Raw genomic sequence first — 22,610 nt, 5'->3', positions numbered from 1 at the left:
ACAAAAACAGCATAATGAATTACAGTACTACTTTATGCTGAAATAAAAGTCTTCAAAAGGAAATTGTCAGCATTTTTAAAAGCTTAAATAAGATTCATTGTGCCAGGAATACTGAAATTTAAGTACTTCTTAGAAAGAATACCAAGTGAGCAATAATAAAGGACATTGAGATTAAACAGATTTAAGAGCTTCTCAAATAAATAAAGAATATTGACTGTACTATAGAAAATGCCATTAAACCTACTAAAAACATATACCGGTCCTCTCCCAGATTCTGAATTTTTAAACTTATTCCAGTGATACCTATATTATTGCAGGTTTATTTGCCCAGATCTCTTCTCACCTACTCTTGAGCTGCTACTGCCACCCTAGTGTATAATACAACCTAGCAAACACGGTGGGAAGTTATTCTCACTAAATATGAAAACAGGTATCAAACTTCACTCCCTTTCAATTTCTTCACTCTGTTCAGATACAGCCAGGGCAAAACTACAGTGTATACAAGCACTGTTTAGCTGCAGTTTTAGTGAAAGATCAAAAAACTTGAGTTCCAGTTTCCAGACAACACACAATTGGCTCTAAAAGTGTAAAGACATAAGAAAGAAAAAAAGAAGCATGAAAAATTGAGTGGGGGACAAACTGACCAAAAAATCTTTGGAATATAATGATAGAAAAAGTAAAGAAGGAATAGCATGAGTTTTAAAAAAATTAATATGAACATCAGTAATAAGTCCAGAAAAGTAGTGGATTGCTGCTAAGTTATGGGAAAGCTGTTAAGAGATGACCCCAAAGCCCTTAAATTAGCCAGTGCCTTTTCTCCTTGTCTTCACTCAAAGTGGCAGCTGCAATCAGTCAGCTAACAACAGCTACAGCACAGTGCAAGCTCACACCAGAATCACAAATCATGGGCAACCAAGTACTCAGATAAATCAGCTGGGTCAAAATAAATTTGCTCCATAGCAACTAGAGAAAGTAAAAGCACTTTGAGTCATAGTTGTATCTAATCTTAAGAACTCATGTGAGATGAGGGAAAAAAAATCCTATCAGACAGGCCAGGCAAATACAGTGCTCATATTCAAAGGGTGCAAAAAGGAAGTTAAACAATTAACTTTTTCTTGATACCAAAAAAACCAATTTGTAAGGACCTAAAGAAAATAAGCAAATACACAACAGCTAACACAGCTTAGTCAGAAGCAAAATATGATTCATCAGTTTGATTATCCTCCATAGCAGCATTAACAGGTCTTAAGAATGGGAAAGAAACAGCAGATGTCGTATCTGGTGTCAGGAAAGCATCTGGCAGTCGTACATTCTCATAAAATAGGGAAACACGGTTTATGTGAAATCTTCAAGTAATGCAAAAATGGCCTTGCAGCAGTACTCAAAGAGTAGCTGAGACTGCCAACTACTCCCTGCTGCCACTGTCAAACTCAAAATGCTTACCAAGTTCCAATTCTCACCTGGACATGCTATTACTCATTATTTTCTATGACTTGATTATTGTAGGAATATGATTCATTATTTATAAGAGACTATATGTCATTGAGGCTCCAAGCATAACAGACAACAATTCTAGAAAAAATACAGGAACATTTTGTAGACTGCATATAAATTTTGAGTAATTTGATTGAAATTTGCAAGAAAAGGGTTTGAAAAAGACAAAACCCACAAGATACTTCACATTCAAAAGCATGGCTAGATGATGTGGTATAAATCTAAGCAATGTCAATTAAGAACATGGTACCCCAGGCACATTTTGAGCTTATGTGTTTGTTAATGAATGAGCAAATTTGCAACACCTGAATATCAAAAAAAAGAGGATTCTCTCTTCTCCAACACCGTACCATGGCAGTCACCCACTGTCATCTTCCTCTACTGCTGGGATTCAAAAAATGAGAAAGCTGGTCATTGTTAAATTGGACTTTGGCTTTAATGAGTTTGTATGTTATTTCTTTCTAAACAAATAAAACCCTTTACAATAAATTGTATACATGTGACTATTAGGAGACACAAACGTAAAAGCTAAACACTTAAATGAATTACCATAATTTATAAGCTTGCCTAAATGCTAAGGACCAGTGAGCTAAAACCAACCATAGAAGGGGATTTTATAACATTGCCATTTTAAGTAGGCTGGTTATTTCTTCCTCTGTGATCACGTATCTTACCTTTAAGAAGCAGTACAACTTTCTGAAGCTACAGTTTCGCCTACCAGTTGCATAAATACCACACTTGACTTGCCATGATGGAAACACAAACTCAGCTTGCTTGGCCTTATGAACTGATCAGACAGCAATCTCCAAATTTCCCCGTTGACACACAGCTTGATTTCCTCTCATTTTCCCTGGTTTTAATACTAGGATACAAGCACTGTTTTAACTAGACATTGTCTTTTCACCACTCCTCTCCAAAGCAGAATTTAAGCAAAAAGACCAGCAACCACCTAAGAGACCCTGCTGCCCTGATGGAGCAAAACGGTTTCCATACTCGACTCAGCTTCCAAGCAGCAGCAGCAGGTTTTGCACCGTGCTCTCAGTCTGCAACGTGGCTCCCTATGGTTACACTAGGCAACCTGAAGGCTGGAGGGAGTGGGGAGGCCTGGGACCTAAGGAAGGCTCACACCAGCGGATCACACACAGGCGCATAACCACACTGATTAGTGACACCCATGGATTGTCTTACAGTAACTATGGCAACTGGGAGGCAGTGAGTTTTAGCAGATTCCCTATATTAACAGTACCCTATATTAATGCTATTAATGTGGAATACATATCTAAGTATTATCCACTGTGAGAAAGGTAAAAAAAGAAAAAAAGGTGCTTTGTTGTTACTGCTGTTTTCTTCAAAAAACACTTTTTGTCATAAGATTAAAGAAAGCGATACTACATCATGGGTATCTATACACTTGCACTCCCTTTGGTAAAATTTTCTACACACAAAATCTGTTATGGTTACACCTGAGGAAGCACCTCCTATCTTTTTATCCAACAAAGTTGGATGCAACAAAGTAACCTCAAAATACTATCAAAAATAATTTCAGTTTACAGCTTGCACGGAAAACTAGGAGATTACAGATGCCTTACACAAATGTACATACTATTTAATACTTCCAGAGTACCTTTTTTACCATATTTGAATGTTCTAAGATCTGATATTTATTACTGCATATTTTGCACTTTCTCTTGCTCGGTTTGAACAATGAATTAGTTATGTACTGTTAAAAGCACTACCTGTAAATTGGCAGCTTGTGCTGATTAGAAGGGACTAGTTTACTTCAAACCTCTACAGGCAGCTTAGATTTAAAACTGAAAATTAGGAAAAGAGCCTAAACCCTAGTCTTTTGAATAGGTATCCAGGAAAACAGAAAAGTTCTTCCTCTTTCTACTTTCAAATTATGGAACTGTTTCAAAAAGACTGTCTAAATGAAATAAAAGAACATTAAAAATAATTTGCAAATCAAAAAATACAAAATAAGAAAAGTCACAGAGTTCTTCTGACCACTATACCAGACAACAGGTTAACAAGAACAGCAAAACAAACACTTGAATTGACAATGTTTTAGAAAGAAGCTTTTGAAAAAAAGCTTGCTGAGAGAATTTCAGAAACTTGACGAGTTACACTCTGTGGGCAGTAAGCAATGCTCATTATCTTCTGATTCCCAAGCAAGAATTCTTAAGAATCTATAATTAGGTGAATAAGACAAACAACAGGAGAAGACTTCACCAGGAGACCTGGAACATGGTCCATGGGTTGATGCAACTTCTTAAACAATTTATAAACTTACAAAACGCACAGGGGTTGGATTAATTAGGAGACTGGCTAGAAGTAAACAGCATGAGAAAATTTGTAGTTCAAAACTTCTAGAATTAAATTGGTTTTCAATCCACAAGTAATTACAAGGATAACTTTTTAAGGATTTTAGTTAGCCACTTCCAAGTACAATGCTACACCTTTTAAATCTTAACACACTAGGCAGACAATTCTAAGTGAAAGCATTCCTGTTCATCATGATGTTACAAATTCTATTAAAGTTTGTTTTGCAGATTGAAAAACTGGATCTCGGCGCAGGCTGTTAAAATATGTTATCAATCAAAAGCCCTGACTTTTCTAATAATGATTCCAATTAAGAACATTACTTAAATGTGTTTATTATACATATGTCCTAATGGCTTGCTACAAGAATGAATTTTTGGGGTGGTGTTAAAAAAAAAAAAAAAAGCAGAGTTTTCCATTAAAGTAACATCAGATTAGCAACAATATGTTAAGAGATGCAGCCATGAATATCTCCCCAGAGAGCCACCTAACTTGGATTATAAATATAGTATGCATTTATTTGGGGTAAAAAATTTGGATTATTATCCCAGTACAAAAACACAGATTTCTATTTACATGGATAAATACAGGCTTTTTTATCACTTCCCTTGATAAGCTGTTCAAACAATTAACACCATTACTTAAGAAGATAAAAGCTTAGCTGACAAGGAAAGGGGGAATACTTATAATGTGCATGAGATCAGATATTTATTTACTGAATATAAAAGTAAGATAAATTACTTGAATAACTACCATTTTAAGAAAGAAAATGATGAAGTTTAGAAAAAGAGATTATTTACTGAAGTGGTTATACAGCAGATCCTTTTAAAGTACTATAATGCTTAAAGGAAAAGAAAATATCATACTTCAGTTTCTTTACTGATATGATCCACATTCACTTGGTGTGGTTTTGTTTGGGTTTGTCATTAAGTAGTTGTTGAACTGCATTCTAGTCCTTATTTCACTGTTTTAGCAAAAATTGTTTATGTTTGAAGTTCCTGCGCATCCTACATGGATTTGATAAACTTGTTTGACCAGAAGAGGTGGATTTACTTCACCAGTTGCTGTGTACTCAGTTTGTTACACAGAAACAGCAGTCACTACAGTTCAGAAGAGCCTTTGAAATGGCATATCCTATACAACAAAAATAGTTAAAAAAAAAAACAACTAAACCTTAAATCCAGCAAGTGCTATATGCATTGTCTCTATTATCTGTTTCTATTCTCTGAAGAGATGGCAACTTGTAAATTTTGAGCAAACCTGAAGATTTTATCAATGAGGTGTAAATAACCACCTAAAGTTTGATCCTAATTTGATTTCTTCTCAAAAACAATTGTTCTACAGACAAATTCTGCATAGTTAATTATCTTCTTTGCTTAGATATCTGTATCTTCACATGCAAACCACAGCTTTTCAAAGTAAAACAGTCCTAGCTTTGCTCATACTCACTCATACAGAAACTTACATTTTCTACCTTGTCATCCTTCCCTGACTTATTTTATCTCTACTGTACAATTTTTGGCATGGTGTGACCTGAACTTTCTAAGTGCTAAAAATGGAGTCAGACTCATATCACATTTTCTGGCTTGTTTTCAATTCTTCTTCTGTATTTCCTTCACATTCTCTTTTCTCTTTTAATTCAACATCAGACTGACAGGCTCAGAGAACAGTAAACTCCTTCCTACCTACAGCTGCTAAATAAGAAACTACCATCAATTCTTTTAGTGGTAATCTTTTTTTCTAATATTTTTACAATTGGGTTTTTGTGTTTCCTACATATCCATTACTCTGCATTTAACAGAAAATGGAAACATGCTTTTTTATTTTTAGCTGGTATTGTTATATGCTTCTGCAACTCCTTCAAAGTCAGTTCTATTTGTACAGGTAGCATAGCTCTTTACAGGTTTCCCTTGGAACACTCTCTTTAGTATGAAAACTGACCATTTTTTACATCCTGTCCTTCAACTAACTGATTCAGAAAGGTCATGACAAATTGGAGAAATAGTCTAGAACTAAAGAAAAAACAAGTAAGACAAATAAAAATGATAACAGCAATAAAAACATACAGGGACAGATTAAAAAAATTGTAATTGTTTAATCTGCAAAAGAGAAAGAAAGCATTATCATGTTCAATTACATAAAAAGTAGCTGCAAAGAGTAAGAGAATACATCATTTTTCCATATATTCTTGGCACAAGACAAAAGAAATATTTCATTTAAATTACTTACAAGTCTTATCAGACACTTGAAGAAAAAAATGCTAATGGTAGTAACTGTTAAGTATAGATGAGGTCTCTTTGGGAAACTGTGAATATATTAATTGGCATCTGATAAGAATGATTTGTGCAGCTCATCCTGCCTTCGGGAACAGCAATAAAATAGGTAACCTCTCAAGGTCTTTTCCTTCTACAACACTACCAAAACTAATTCATTTCTCTGATTTGTCCAGCTCCAGGCAATTAAAGCACTTTATCAAGATTGTCATAGACTCAGCATACATTACTCTTGCTGAAAGAAGGCTGTATAACAGACAAGCCATTAGCCACTTACTTGATTTCACTGATAGGTACTTTCCTCTGTGCCAGCTGTTCCACCATGCCTTTTTCTTCTGAAGGAAGCAATACTAACAAAGCTTCGCCACCTTCTTTGTACCTGAGCAGAAGGGAAAAAAAGAAACCTCAAGCAAACATGAAAAAATTACATTTTTTGCTGATGTTTTCAATAGCCAATGAGAATTTATATTTGATTCCTTATAAGCAGCCCAAAGAACAGACAAAAATTCTCACTTACCAAAGGGAAAAGAAGAGGCAAACCAGTTAAGTGACTTGCCAATAACCCCACTTGACCTGATCTTAAAACTACACCTAGAGTTCTAAACATCTAGGGCTAAGACATGGATTCAGATCAGTGACTCTCTTCTTCCCTCAATTTGAAGTATTAGTGGCAAACAAATGATACTTGATCAAAGTGTACTTTGATTACAATACTAGAAAATCCAGCTACTTGCATTCACCCTTCACCAAAAGGCAAGGTTTAACACTTGGTAAAAACTTGATTCTCTTTGCATAACCTGCAAGTCAAAGACGGGGAAGGTTATGAAAAGGTCAGTGCCTTGGTCTCAAATAACAACTCCTTCTTACATGTTCAGTAAAGGCTAACAGGTCACAGAGACATCACTGAAAGAAAAGCATAAAAACAGGAGCTCTTTCATTTACAGAAGCAGTTTTCAGGTGCAAAAGAAAAGGTACAATCAGACTGATCCCATAAGAACGTATCTAGCATTCACTCTTCAGTGCACTTAACAGCTGTATCAAATGTAGATGAGCTGGTAATTGCTCAAGATACACAGTTAGCAAAGACATTAAAAAATCAGTTAATTTATGCTTAAAGCATCTTCTTGATCATTTTCTTTTTGTGCAATAAAATATCAGCTCCTGCTTTTAGCACATCTACTGACTTCAGGACATTCACATAGAAAAAAGTACCCAATAGCATTAGTAAACAAACAATGCAATGGGTTTAAGTTGTTTTGAAGAAATGGGTAATGATGAGCTTGCATGCACTAAGTCTGTATCTACTGTAGCTCTTACACTGTTTCCTTCTTTATATTTGCAAATAGTTCTTAAGAGTACAGATTGATAACAAAATATTGCACAGTCCTACATTACCAAGAAAAAAAAAATGTCAACTGAATTTCAGAAGTATGCCAGAATTGGACAGAATCCAACTCATAACCAACTGATGAGAGCAATGTGTAGGACAAAGCAAAACCAGACTGGTAAGTTGCTCTGCAGAGCAGCTTTGAACTCCCTTTCTTAGGGAGGCCAGGGAACACAGAAGGATGCTCTCAGGCACACCAAACAAGAATCATAGTATTAACTGATAAAAATCATTTCAAGTGGAATACAGGGAGCCCACACTTCTCCAAGGATAAACAGTTATCACTTGGCAAAAACAGTACTGCAGAATTGTTTGAAAACTATAAACACTATCTGTCACAGCACAGTAAGCAAGGGAAGTAGCAACAAAATCTGCAGTTAAAATAGTCTGACAGCTTTTATTACAGCTTTCTGCTTTCATTTGATGAATTTGAAAAATCACAACAAAATGCTCTTGGATGCCTGGGATTTTTTTTTCCCCAGTGCTATATCTGATAGGTTTGGAGACCGACTTCTAAAGACAATTTACAAATGTCTAGTAAATGTTTTCATCATGAAATTTTAACCTTTACATTCTAGATTTTGAAATATTACACAGAAATAGAATTGATACAAAAGCAGAATATCTGTTACATGCCAACATCATTTGAATTTACTGATTGTACATGGATTGATAAGAGTACTTTGGTACTGTACAAAAACTATAATGACTTGATTTTAATCCATTTCAATAGTAGATCTAAAATGTTCTTAATATAGAAATATCAGCTTGCACAGTCTTTCTTAAAAAAGACGTCTAAAGCAATACATATGTTTGGCTTAAGGCAATTTATTATCTTTACCAAGCATGTTGTCACTGCTGACCAAACATCCCATGAATGTTTGTACCCTTTATACAACAATTAAAGTTGAGAATAACTTGCTTACAGAGACCAAGTGCACCTTTGAAGAAAGTTCTATGTATTTCAACCCAACCAAATTCCAAATGATACATCTGCAAGGTGGGTGCCTGTCGGACACTGCCACTACCTGAACAAGCAGTGAAATCCTGGAAAGCCACTGAACCTTAGAGGACTTCACATTTTATTGTAAAAATTGATGATCATACTACCAAGACAGCCAATTATTCATCAAAAAAACCTGAGCTCTCAGAGCACTGTTGGAAAGAAGGATGAAAATACTCTCTTATCTACCAGACAGGAAGACACAGATAATGTTGCTGCCAATTATCAGTCTCACCAATTTAGAGTACAGAATAACACAGTTCTGCTCTTCTCTCCAAAGCAGATGATATGAAAGGGAAAGGATTCCAACAAGAGCTACGTGAATGATCTGATATCTGGAAAGAATCTCTGTTAAATCTCTTAACAATCTTCATCATTTGTCAAGAAAAGTCTTGATTGTACTATATAAACCCATACAAATGATGATTTTTTCAGATTCCTTAAAGTTAGCCAAAGGCACGAAGTAATTTGTATAGTTTTGTTGCTTGCAGTATTTCTTATCACAGACTACCTGACTTGGCACTATTAAATTGTTTCTTTTTCGTATCTCTTTTATTCAGTGTGCAAAACACTGTGAAAGGCCAGAGTAATAGAAATCACGGAAGAAATACTCATCAAAGGACAGAGAGTGCAGATATCCTCTCTACAAGCCACAAAACCAAAATCTCCAATGATACAGTACAGGAAAAATCATTCTACATTTGTTTTGCTTGTATATCTTCCCAGCAGTATCCACAAAGTCACTCTGAAAGAGGATGCAGGATCAGATAAACCTTCATTCTGATCCTTACAAGTTGAGCTCATGTTATTAGGGCTAAACTCATTACATGCTGAGTCAGTTATCTTTTCAGAAAGTACAAATCCTAAAGGCACATTCCATAGGTAATTCACAAAAACCACCAAGCATTATATCTGCTATCTATGGACAACGACTATTTCAATGTTTACATTAAGTCTTGTGAAGCCTTTTTGCAGTACTTACTGTAGTAGTACCACAGCTAAGTAAAGAAATAATCACATGAAAAAATAGACAAAGAAGAGAGAAGTTTTCAAGCACCTATACTTTCTCATCTTTTGCCACCTATTAAGAGGGGAAAAAAAGCAACACAAATATTTCTCAGAGCTATTCCTTCAGAAATTCAAAGGGACTGAAAGACATCTGATAACTACTGATGCAGTGCAATCCTTTTCCTTACATGTTTTGGAAACATTCTCTTTTAAATGCCAATGGTTTAAAAATATTTGAAGTTAAGGGGGAACAGTCTTTGCCCATTTTGTACTGTAATCATGACTTAATTAATTAAAACGAACAGTTTAATAATAACACTGTTCCTTAGAGCTAAACATGAAAAAGAAAACACCACAGAAAAAACCAAACTATCTTAAATACCATCTGGCAAGGTGTGCATCTGTTCAGCGGACGTTTAGATAAAGAAAGCAAAATGCAGCCTATAAGAAAGGAGTTTTACTTGGGCAGAGTATTATCTTATTTCTCAAAAAAAAACCAAAAACCTCATAATGTGTTAATCAGAAAAATATAGTGTTAAAGATAATGTCAAGAAGAGAGGCTTCAGTGGAAAATTGCAGTTTTCCAAGATGTTCCTTCTGCATATTTCATACTAAAAGCTTCCATCCCGGCCAACTTAGGAAAGCACTAGCTACTAAAAACTGACATAAACAGTAACAAGAACAGTTACATCTGATCAAAAGTTGTTTCCATTACAATGCCTAAAACATAGGAGAAAAGAACATCTCTTAGTATCCTACAGGAATAAAATTCTCCACTAAAGCAAACAAAGGAACATCTCTGTAATTCTTTTCAGCACACAGATAAAACCTTTAAACCTTTAGAGATGATAAAGCAGTGAAGAAACAACCTTGGTTACTGTAATTCTTCAGCAGGAGGACTACTTCTGCAGATGAGACCGTATTAGGAAAAGTTCTCCCCATTCTTGCTGGCTGCAGCCTTCAACTTGTCCATCATCACCAAAACCTGTCATCTGTCCCAAAATGCTAATTCACTCTGATGATTTATTATTCACTAAGTATGCACTTTGATTCTGCTGAAGAAAAGCAAATTAAAAACCTCAAAGTAATCAAACTTTCTTGGACTGTGTAGTAATTGATGATCTCTTGTCATCCCCTCAAGGTGATCAAGAAACCAGCGAAGGGACTCATCTTTGCACTGTGATTTTAACAGTCTCTAAGGGTACAAGATACAATTTATTCCACGTCCACGGAAAATTGCATCTTACTTGCAGAAAGTCTTTGGGAGAAAAAAAATCACTTCTAGTTCATATCTGCCTTATTTTCTAGTGTCTGACTTTAATACTTTTGAAAAAGGCAAGCAACTTCTCTGCAACTCAATCATGACTTACAAGCAGGAAGCTGTGAAAATCATCATTAGAGCTATAAAGCAGAGGGTTATATTTACAGTGACTGCAGATGAGAAAAAGAAAGATGTCTACAATCGAGGGCAAGTGCCAAAGGCAGACAAAGAGGAAGTGAGATAAATTACCTAGGACAATGTGGTACTGGCTAATTACAAGTAGAGAAAAATGGTTTAAAAATGTTAAGAACCCCATTTCCTTAGCAAAGAAACACAAAGTGTTGCCAAATAGCTTCACTTGATTAAAAAAATAAAAACCATGCTAAAATTAAGAGGATAGTTTACGCACCATGACAGAATCTATCTTAAACTTCTGCTAAAAATCACCCTGAGCCAACAGCTGGTATCAAGCATGAAGAAATAGAACGGCAACAGTCCAGTGAAGACAGGATGAGAAAAAAGTGGTTTTCATGCAGGCCAAACAGAAACTCAGTTGTTGCCTAATCTTAACCTATCTTAACCCATCCATGATCAGATCCAGTTAACAGCTGCATATACTAGGCAATACTATTAAAGCAAACAACATTACCATTATTACAAAGGCAATAAATGAAAGCATACTGTGGTTGTTAATGAATTTCACCTGGCCATGCAGCTAGAGTTGAGCTTGTTCTAACTACATTCAGAGTTCTTCTACATCCTTGCCATGACCATTGTAACATACAGTTCAGTCAAATGCACCACACTTTATTGTCAGTTGTTGGTCATAACAGAATAAAATAGGAATGGGAACCATCTCATGATGGTCATCAGGCACCAGTGTTCTGCTACAAAAGCAAATATCCAGTAGGAAAAAAGTTATGGAAAGGGAACTGTAAGGATAAGGTGAATGGATATGCAGACTTTACAGGAAATGTTACACAAGTTGTCTCAAACAGATGTATTACAACATGTTTCCCTAACATTTGTATTTCAGAAGACATAAGTTGATGCCAAATTTCCAGAGTTAAAGGCAGTATTTCCACTTTGTTTGGCAATAAAAAATAATCTATTTTAAAAGCTGGTAAAGGAGAAAACTGAGATGATGAGATAATCATAAAATTTGAGGGAGGAGGGTTGTGGGTATAAAGATACTTGCATAACAGTTTCCTGAACTGGAATATTTCCCTTTACAGAAAATGCAATATACAGGAGGTGATAATGTTTTTGAAGATATTTACCACACATGAACATGCACGAACCCTAAGTATAATTTTTTTTTATACTCTGGACGTCACACATTTACCACCATACTCAAAAGAAAAGTATTTTGTGGATTTTTTTAATTTGTAACTTGAATGGGACTTTACCAGGTTGACTTGATTAAAGATCTAATTTTAGCCTAACTGGGCCAGCACGGATAACATCAACATATGCTGTCATCTCATCTGCAAAACTGGCGAGCTTAAATCAAAGCCCATTCCCAGAAGTATTGCATTCCAAGCCAACAAGCCACCTTCAGATACTTTAGTGTTCCAGAAACTCTCCACAGTAAATCGTTTCAGAGAAAGGAAATTGGGCACCAGGGAAGCCAGATCAACTGCACAACTGTCTCTTTCTCACTCACACCAAATCTGCTAGAGATTTACCAGAAGCAAGCAAGAGACTGCTCTCCTCAAAACATTAAGGGCAATGAGTTAAGCATTTGGAATAGCATCAAAACCAATCCCAATAAACATGCCTGATTTTGCACGTGCATGATGATACACCCTAATTATGTATTTTCACTCTTCTTCTAACAGACCCTTTGTTTAGCATACACAGTTGCAAAACTATAAATATGAAACTACTGAATAGTTACTTCCACTGTGAAGCTAAGTTATTCACCATGTAAGGCAATCATTTATTCACTACACACCATTCACACCCTTCTCAGAACAGAAATAATCTGGACCACTTGATTTCACAAAAATAATGTTCTTTAAATCTTTGCACATAATTTTAGTTTCCATAAAGAATCAAGAACAAGATGATTTCATCATGTGGAAAAACTGATGAGCAAAAATACAAAAAGCAGCACAGACTCCTCTTTCTAGAGCAAAGATTTGCCCCTGCAAAGACTGCAAGAAACAGCAGTGAATTATTAACAAATAACCTAACGATCATGCATAACATAAGATGCATTAGGAAAAATGTTACAGTGAGTCAAGTTCTACTATTTCTAGCATGTAATTTATATTTAATTATTTAACTGTTTTCAATTTTTTTATTAACAACTAGAGTAGAGAAGGAAAAGACATTTAATTGATGCAGGCATTTGTCATGTTGCACATTTTTGTGTAATGGAACAATGTAAGACATCTATAAAAATATATCCAAAACATATCAGAATGGATAGTTTTATTCTGAGCAGATCAGTTTCAACCTGATAGACGTAACAAATAAATCTGTTCACCCACACAATACCCTTTAACAAAGAGAAACTAACATCCATATCTACCCCTAAGGGGTTCTACAGAAATACAGTAATTCATGTTTAATTTTAAAACTCAACCATTAAATGTGACTACATAAGCCACTATTTCTAAACATGTTTCTTAAGCAAAGTAACAGTTTTTTTAGGTCTCCAATATCAGGCTCAATTCAGGCAAAACTTTATTTCCAATCATACTACCTTCTGGGCCTTCTGAAATAATGAGGACTGGTGAAATCTAAGCTTCAAACCAAGAAAACATTATTTTTCCAGGCCCAGTAACAAGAAGAGTTTTATCTACCATTTATCATAACTTCTACACTGCCGGGTTTCTTTCATAATATGGTGATTTGTTATTCTGGTTCTTTAAATGACAAATGAGCATAGAAAATAAATGCATATTGAAATTTCTATCCCATCTACATGATCAATGGCCTCTTTTTTGCAATACGTATTTCTGTTTAAAACAACAAATCTTTAACAAGAGATCTGGGTGCACTGCAATCTGAAACTGTGCTGTACCATTTACATCAAGTCTTACCAAAGCAGCCCAACAAAAATTACAAGAGACCAGAAAGTGTCTTGACTATTCACAGCTGACCAAATGCAGCAGACAGTCAGTGTTCACTGCTGAGTCCTCGATTCAGGAAGAAGAGCTTCTTCCCATGGATTGTGAACAGTCTGACATCCCAGTGAGCATTTAAACAACAAAACGTGAACTGGCTTCATCTGTTGGTGTTGCTTTAGGCCACTTCTAATGCTTTGTTCATTTCTATTACTCCATTGCACAGATTGTAATTCAGTATCCCCCAAAAATTATCAGTAAATTTTTCTATGAAGTCAGACATTGATTCTGTTTATTTTTTCTTTTCCAGTGACCATTAATATCTTTTTCCTTTTTCTGTCTGGAAAGAAGCCCTTTTATACCTATTGGCAAGTTCAGAGAAACAACTGGGTTTTACTCTTGCCGCAGAACCACGTTCTCCTTCCTTCAGTCATACTGGGTCAGTGTCCCTGTTTGCCAGTCTTGGTCACAAGAAATAATGGACAAGAACAGGCTCACCAACCTTATCAAGTTAGTCTTACAATAAATTGATTTCAAAAGGCCTTGGGAGGTTGTTGGCTCCTCCAGCCTACACTGGAAGCAATTCATTTCCCACAGCAGCTGTGTCTACTCTGCTGAGTTAAAATACGTGTGCTTACTTATTTTGTTATTCCAGTTTATGGCATAGCTTCACGTCAGCAGGCAATAACCTTGGCCACTTCATCGTTCAGTGTTCAGGAACATTAATACCATTCCATTAGGAAAAGAATTCTAGCAGATAACACAGTGCCAGTCAGTACAACTGCAGCATCAGGGGCCACTGTCAAGAGTGTAGCTAGAATACAGTTTCAATTTTAGAAAATTTAATAATATGAATTCCAAGTTAAATGTGGTGTCAACAATGTCTTGTGACCTCCACTGGCAGCTATTTTTACTTAACTTGGGTTAGGATGATGACTTGTCTGCAATATAATATGAGACAGTCTTAATATGGCATTTATTTTTAAACAACAGTGCTACAGTGGGTCTTAAAATAAAAATAGAAAAATAATCCAAACAAGGAGTTGTCATCTTGGCTGTCCTGATTACTCAGGACCCAAGACATATATCCCTGAAATATTTTTCCCATTAAAAAAAGAATAAAAATCAAGTTTCCACCATTGAAAAAGGTACTGTTAACTCACATTTTTAAATGCTTTATTGCCACATTACTCTTAAGGCTTATTAGTCTCACTTTCACACATATAATGTGCAATTATTTAAGGAGAGACCCAATGAGCATTAATGAGATTCAGAGCTTATACTACAGAGTATTACAGACAGAATAAGATCATTCTATGACCTGCCCCTTTCACCTGTCTATAATTTGACAGGCGTGTGTGTTCTCCAACATTCACAAAGCATCAAAAAACACATTCTTCTTAAAAGTCTTTAGTCATACCTCTTTGGGTCTAATCATACCAGCCACTACAAAGATGGCAGGTAACAGAGTATTCCACTTTGGGAAGATGGATTTTTCCATTTGTTTTCAGAAATATAATTTACTGAAAGAAAGAAAAGCATACACAGAGCTAGACAGAACTCGCATGCCTGTGTGCACACTATGTTTAATGACAACAATAAAACCACAATTACTTTCCTAAGTCAGCGTAAGCACCTAAGAAATCTAACCAGCTAGGCTGGATTAAATGCCATCAGAAGTCTGAGCCAGTCAGATCTAAATCTTATATATAGCTCTGGACATACCACAGATAAAAACTGCAGAGCAAAAACATTTATTCTGTTTAACATTCCAGTGTTGGTGTCTTTAAAAAAAGACTCATGACAGAACGATCACTAAACTCAAGCAGCAGCTTTTAATAGTCGCTTCTGAAGCAAAAAAAAATTAAAACATTAAGTGGAGGGATGAATGTAATGCCAGGAAAGAAAGAAATTCATTACTGAGACTTGCAAGGATATAGGTACATCCAAAACTGAAGGTATTTACGAATTAATAAAAAGATAAAATAGACTTTTTGGTGTCTTGTCTCACCAACGCAATCATGACTGCACGACAAACATGCCTATACGCTTTTTTCATGCCATATAACTTAGACATTATGTTTGGAAAAACAGTTGGGGAAAAAAGTGAGCATCAAGGGGCTTCAAAAATTATTATTATCTTCTGCTGTCCCCTAGTGGCACTGTAACTTGTTTCACAAAATTCATCAAAGAATACTTTCAACTGTAGGCTTCATAGGTTACAGAACAGAAGGCATAAATAGAAATTAAAAGCTGGAAGAAATTATTTTTGCAGGCAATTGCTACAAGCAGTTTTTATTTAGGTTTTAGAAACTAAAGCCCACAGAAAACACTGTAATCTAGTGTTTTAAACCACTAACTTCTCTAAGAAATTGTGTGGAAAAAATAACACCAAAAGTATTTAGTAGACTGCCCATGGCATTTGTCAGTATTTTAGAAATTCTGTCACTGAACTAGTTAAGACTTTGAATGCAACTGGAAACAGCTTCCAATCACTCCAGTTGTAGCATACCTTTCAAGTTTATTAAAAAAAAACCCCACTCAATACATGTCAATTCTACTATGAAGTAAAAGCATTACTGGACAACACCCAGATTTTCTTGATCTTACTTTACCATAAATCAAAAATGCAAGAGCTGCAATTTATGTTCTTCAGCAGGGTAAAATGCTAGGGAATTGTTTCTTAGGGAACACAGTGGCCTTACCCACTTAAAAATAAACTGTTACCGCTCACCTTAGATCAAGCTTCACAAAATTGTAAGACAGATGCGGGAACACATCCATGACTGTCAAAGGTTTTCCAGCCCCATCCCCAACATAATTTCTCTCCTTTCATATTTACTTTTGTATCACAAAATAATTTGACTTCAAAAGTAAACAGTACTTGGCATCCCAGTTTTAATTACAGTTTAACACAGCCTCTTAATTAGCTGAGATATGTAATTTAGCTTTCATTCTATGCAATTATATTCTCAAAACCCATGAAAATTTGTAATTATCTCTTAACCTCATTAATGAGGACTACTAAATTGCAGTTCAGTTCATTTTTATCAAGTTTCCAGAAGAAACACAAGCTTCTCATACAAACTGTAGCTATTGAAAACAAGTGAAGCTTCCTATTCAACACTCAGATTTCAATGAGAAGTACATTCTCAATTACCCACATGAAAAACTGCATTAGTATATTTACTTATTGCACAATATTTACTTTAAATTATTAGACATCTCCCTTGTTTTATTTTCAAAGATTTATTTCATGCTATTACGTTTCCTAAAAAAATTTCCTTCCAGGACTGCTTTACCTTAAGGATGGAGAGAGCCTGTATGTTTCTTCAAAATTAATGCCCAGTATAGGCAGAACCTGCTGATCTTTGCATCAGATTAGGAAACAGAAAATACCCATGAAGCTTTTCCTACAGAAGGAATTTGCTTTCACTGTCAGTCAACACCCTCCAGCTCACACAACTTGCTCAGATGTACTCCTGATTTCCATAAGGCCTCCCTACTGAAAAATTCACACAGAAGGAAATGTAAACTCCATCCGAGTAAGGCATCCAGCACAGCCCACAGCCCCTGAGACAGACACTCTGCCCCAATTTTCTGTCCAAATCTGTCCCTTGAGCAATCACAGAAGGCTGTATTTAAGAGGCCACTGAAGACAGACCCTTAAGGTTGTCAGGCTAAAGTCCTCTCAGAGTCATATTTGAATAAAAGCATTATGACAAAGGGGAGTTGGTTGTCTTTGTAGCTCTCTAGGGCTGTTTCCCCATGCAAAACCTACTTACAATTGCTCTTCTCAGCTCCTAATGAGAATTGGGGAAAGGCCTGAGGATTACAACTCCAGGGAGGTGCTTTAACTCAGTGACACAGTTCAGAAAGAGCTCAACCAGTATCCTAAACACTGCCAATTAAACAATGCCAAATACATTGTTTTCCTTCCATGATGACAGTATGCCATAAAGACAAAATTACAAGCCTTCTGTGGAAGCCACACAGGACTAAAAAAAAAAGACAGACGAAAAAAGAAAATATTACGGAATTCTAACCAAGTCCGTATACTTTTCTCTCAATTGGTATGCATAAGATTACATCTAAATTTTAAATTAGCAAAATAGCTATGTGTTTTATCTAATTATATATAACATTCACTGACTTTGTTCGTTGACAGGTCTTTTTCAAAGTCATTTAAAAATTTATCATTCCTCTACTGCAGAAGATCAGAAAACGGAGAGCACATAGACAGAACGGGGCAGAAATGTTACCAACTACAATGAAAACATGGCTAAAACTTCTACATTTTGAAAAGAGTGCTGGAAGTGCACTCTCGTTGTACAGTCACCAAAATTTACAGCCTTCTGATCCAGAAACACAGATCTCAAATTTCTATGGTGTTGAAATCCTGTTCTAAGCAACTGCTCGGTCATTAGGTTTGATAACTGACTATATTGCAAGCTCTACTACAAACAAGTTAAATTAGAGACAAGATACAATGTCAGGTCTTGCATTTCATCCTTCAGATAACTGCATGAGGTTTTTGATCTACTGAATGACATGCAGTAACAGCTTCTGTTCCACTTAAAAATCTACTTCAGAGATGAAGGACCTGGTTTTCAACAGTCTGTCTGGGTAACACCCTTCCATCACAGAGGCTTAGCCACAAATATTTTTTAACTAAAGCAATGCTTAAGAATGTAATTCCGCAGAAGACTTAGAAAATTAAAAATTTAACCTGTAATTAACATTTGATTCCTTCCTCTCAAATGAAAATAAGGAAGAAATATTTCCATTCTTTTGAAGAGTCTTCAATGACACAAAGAATTGGATCCACAGTCTAAAACCTTATTTATCTATAAATGTCAGTGGAAAAACAAGCTTTTCCACCCACAAACATGCTCAATTCAGCCTTTGAGGTAATCCTGCAAGTTAAAAGGATTTTCTATTTCCTCACTATTAATCTTCCCTGATCAGATGGAACAATCAGGGATGTTCTTGTCTGCTGTAACAAGTCTCTGAAGCTCACTAAGAAATTATTAAGTTAAATCATTACTCTTAACTAATCAAAAGGGTCTTTTAGTGATAACAGCCTTTTTCTTTCTAATTTATATCTTAATTTTTTTCAAGTGAGTCTTTAACCAATGATCTGTCCCTACAGTGATCTAGTTTTAACCATTAAAATACTAAGGAAGAGTGAAATCAAACCTGGCTGTTCTTCCCACTCTGTGGATGTACGTGTTTGCATCTTCTGGACAATCAAACTGAATGACCCAATTCACTGCTGGAAAATCTGTGTAAAGAAAAAACATATCAAGTAAGTTCACTGGACTCAAAATCATCCTATTCAAGAGCATAAATTCCTGCAAGAACCATCACTTGGACCCATTTACAGACATCAGGTGCAAGCTCTGAAATAATGTATTCGCATACATAAACAATCATTCTCTTCATCAAAGAAAGTTAAATTAATTGTGTGTTATTTCCTAAATTGTGACAGTGCAATGAATGGAACATAATTTCACACTTGACAAGAACAGACATGCTTTGTGTCACACAGATGACAAAACACCACTTTGGTTAACAATTATGTAACAGTTTCTGACCCACTTTTCACCCACACTGTTAACATCCTACACCACTGGGGTCTGAAGTTAGCTGTGGTGAGACTGTACTACCTCAGCTGTCACATACAGAAATACCATAGTCCCTCTCAAAGATGGGAGGGGGTGACCAAGCCTGACAAAAGTCAATCTTGACTGTGAATGGTTTTAGTAACAAGCATTTCTGAAGTCCTGTGCTTCGCGCAGCAGCGGCAGGCTTCGCACTGAAGTGTTACTTCCTAACCAAGTCTGCAGCTATACTGTATTCCACAAGTACACTGACACTCTAAACCAAACCAACACAAATTAGATAGTCACTGGTGAGATTACAGCAGTATGGAAGGTATGAGAAAGTTTTCATTCCTGACTTCAGTTTTTAGAGCACCTTCTTTCTTTTCCTAACATAGTGACAAAACCTCACATTTTGGACAATGGAGTTTGCTATCTCAAAGAATGACTGGACTCTTGCAAAGTCTTGTGTTGTACTTAAATGCCTCCAAGAACTAAAAGAAAAAAAAGTCTTTTTACCCTCATTTATTTTTCTGTCTCCTTATCAACAGAGTCCTACAATGCCACTCAAACATCAGACATTACAATTTCAGGTTTCCATTTCCACATACCAGTAGGTTAATAATTTTCATATCCTTTGGAATAACCCACAGGATACAGGCACAGCATAAATATTTAAAACTGCTGGAATCTTGCCTTACAGCATGCAGTAAACAAGTGCATCACTATTTCCATACCACCTGTGTTTTTCTGGGGTAAGAAGAAAAGCTCAGATGAAGTGGGCCTCTTCAGTAAAGAAACAGCAGAACTCTAAGAAGCATCTCTTTTGTGATACCCTAATGAGCTCCTAAGCAAACTACAGCTTCATTTTTCACAAACTGGGTTGGTCTACAGAGTATAAAGTCTGACAAAGCCTCAACAGGTTTAGCTGCTGCTTCTGTGGGTACCTACCCAGGCCACGAGCTGCAATATCTGTAGCGAAAAGCACTGCTGCCTTTTTCCGAACAAAACAAGTGTAGACTTCCATTCTCTTCATCTGCTGCTGCTTGCCATGGAGTGCCAGGACAGGAAGACCAGGCTGAAGCTTACAGAACACTCTGAATAGATATTGGACCTACCCAACAAACCAGGGGGGAAAAGAATTACCATGCAATGTTAAAGTCGTTAAGATCATATACAGTGTATATAACAACTGACATAATACATCAAATTAAATAAATTTTTCTTCACATCAGAGAAAAAAGATGTTATTTTGAGACCAACTGTGGCAAAAGATTGGCATGCCTTTTGATGGCATTTCCTAAAGGAAACCAGAGTAGGTAACAGCAAGAACCACTTGGGACACGAGTAGTTAGGCTGTATGCAAGGGACCAAAGTATCAAAGTCCATCAGAAGCACTGCTTTTAGACACTACTGGAAGGGTGTTGTGTTTTATACTTGCAACTCAAATCAGTCTACAGTCTCTTTACTATTTCAAGTTTCAACAGTTTCTCCTATAAAATCAGCCTGTTTACTCTTACCTACAGTACCCATGATGCAGCATTATTTTGTAGCAGGCAGCTACCTAGTATCTTTTTAAGAAAGGAGTCACATAAACTGTGTATACTGCAAGAACAGCTGCAGCCCGGAGAATTTCTGTACAACTAAGCCAACCACTTCAGCGTACTCACCAGTCAAATGCAGAACAACAAAAATACTGCAACCTCTTGCACAGGTGAAAGAATTGCAAGGAATAGTTACTGGACCATCATAAAATGGTCTATTATTGTAAAATACTAGCATTGTATTATACTAGCAACCAATACCTGCATTGTAAAATAGTTGATACATGAGTAGTTATAGGTACAAATACCTGTGCCAAACAAACACGTGCAAATAACTTCAACAGAATAGTCCCAGGACACTTACACAAGTAGGTATTTGAAGGATTACTTGCTATGTAAGAAAAACCTTTGCATGTACTATTTCACAATCACACTTTCTCAAACAAGCAGATTTAAAAGCTTGCAAGGAAAGCAAGAACAACTACTGAAATACTTTGTAAGCTAACTATGAAACATGTCACAAGACAGAACTGAAACAGCGGGGCCTTACGGACATTAACTTTTAGCATTCATTTTTAACAGCAGACCACAAAAATGGCTGAGAATACTCAGGTCTCCTGCATTGAGCCTGGGTCATTAAACTGCCCAGAAGCCAGGCCTTGCATGACATGCAGCAGTAGGTGATGTTTTGTCCCTCCAATTTCCTCTTGCAAATTAAGTCCATAATCTCACCTCTCTGGTGCATTGACATCTACATTAACATCTTCATTTTATTAGTTTTAAAATGGTGGGGAGAAGGAGGGAGAAAAAAACCACACCTCTTTACAGCTTGCAAAAAACACAATGCTCTTCTTTTTCAAATGAGTTCTCAGGAAAGAGTATAACATGTTTACTTTTTGCTGGAGCTCACAGACAACATAGTTCTGATCCAAAGTTGCTGGGGTACTAAAGAAGAAAAGAAAAAAAAAAAAAAAAAAAAAAAAAAAATCACACAAAAGAAGTACATTTAGATAAATCACAGAAATGTCTCACCTTTCTTTTAAGCCAAGAGCATCTTATACATATTCAGTAAAAGGAGAAAAGAAAAGGAGTCAGGCTGGAAAGCTCTCCCACTTGAGGAACAAGTCTTAGCAGCTTCACTTGAAAACTACATCAATTCCCCTACTAAAAGCCAGTGGGGAGGGACAGATGTCTTTTGACATTACTTCTAAATTCATTTACTACCAGCAAGGCAAACTCCTTCCACGTCTAAGCAGCGACATTCAAACTGCCTTGACTTAAAATGCAACTTTGTCTATTAGTCCCATTAAAGCATCATTTGTGCTTAAGGCAATGTCAAAGCAGAGTCTAATCACGTACAAAAAAAGAGCATTGATGTACTTCTACTGATTATACTGACATGCAAAGTAACTTTCTAAAGCTCTGAATTGTCGTCTGAACTCACATTTCTGTTCTTAAAAACAGAAATAAAACAACAAAAAACTTCTTTGGGATATCTGCCCTTGAAACACGTCTAAATGCTCATCTCTTACAGTCCCTCTGCTTCACCCTGAACAGAACATAGGTATTCAAAATTACCTTTCTAAAGGAGGCCACTTGGGAGGATGAAACTACAAGAGACTTTTCCAGTTTTCATTCTGT

At 36.1% G+C, this 22,610-nt stretch overlaps 1 protein-coding gene across 1 annotated transcript in view; it reads right to left on the bottom strand.

Annotated features, from left to right (window-relative positions):
* DDX10 (DEAD-box helicase 10) overlaps positions 1–22,610 on the bottom strand; it is a 163,554-nt gene that overhangs the window by 130,749 nt on the left and 10,195 nt on the right. Inside the window, exons 7-10 of the mRNA XM_048294748.1 lie at positions 21,788–21,914; positions 20,377–20,539; positions 19,022–19,106; positions 6,364–6,465 (exon numbers count right to left, since the gene is read on the bottom strand). Of these exons, the coding sequence (XP_048150705.1) occupies positions 6,364–6,465; positions 19,022–19,106; positions 20,377–20,539; positions 21,788–21,914 (477 nt within the window). The remainder of the gene's footprint in view (positions 1–6,363; positions 6,466–19,021; positions 19,107–20,376; positions 20,540–21,787; positions 21,915–22,610) is intronic.

The sequence above is a fragment of the Corvus hawaiiensis genome, chromosome 2 (genome assembly GCF_020740725.1).
Source record: "Corvus hawaiiensis isolate bCorHaw1 chromosome 2, bCorHaw1.pri.cur, whole genome shotgun sequence".
NCBI classification, from domain to species: domain Eukaryota; kingdom Metazoa; phylum Chordata; class Aves; order Passeriformes; family Corvidae; genus Corvus; species Corvus hawaiiensis.
Note: the sequence above shows the minus strand (reverse complement) of the source record. Positions and strands in the feature narration are given on the sequence as shown.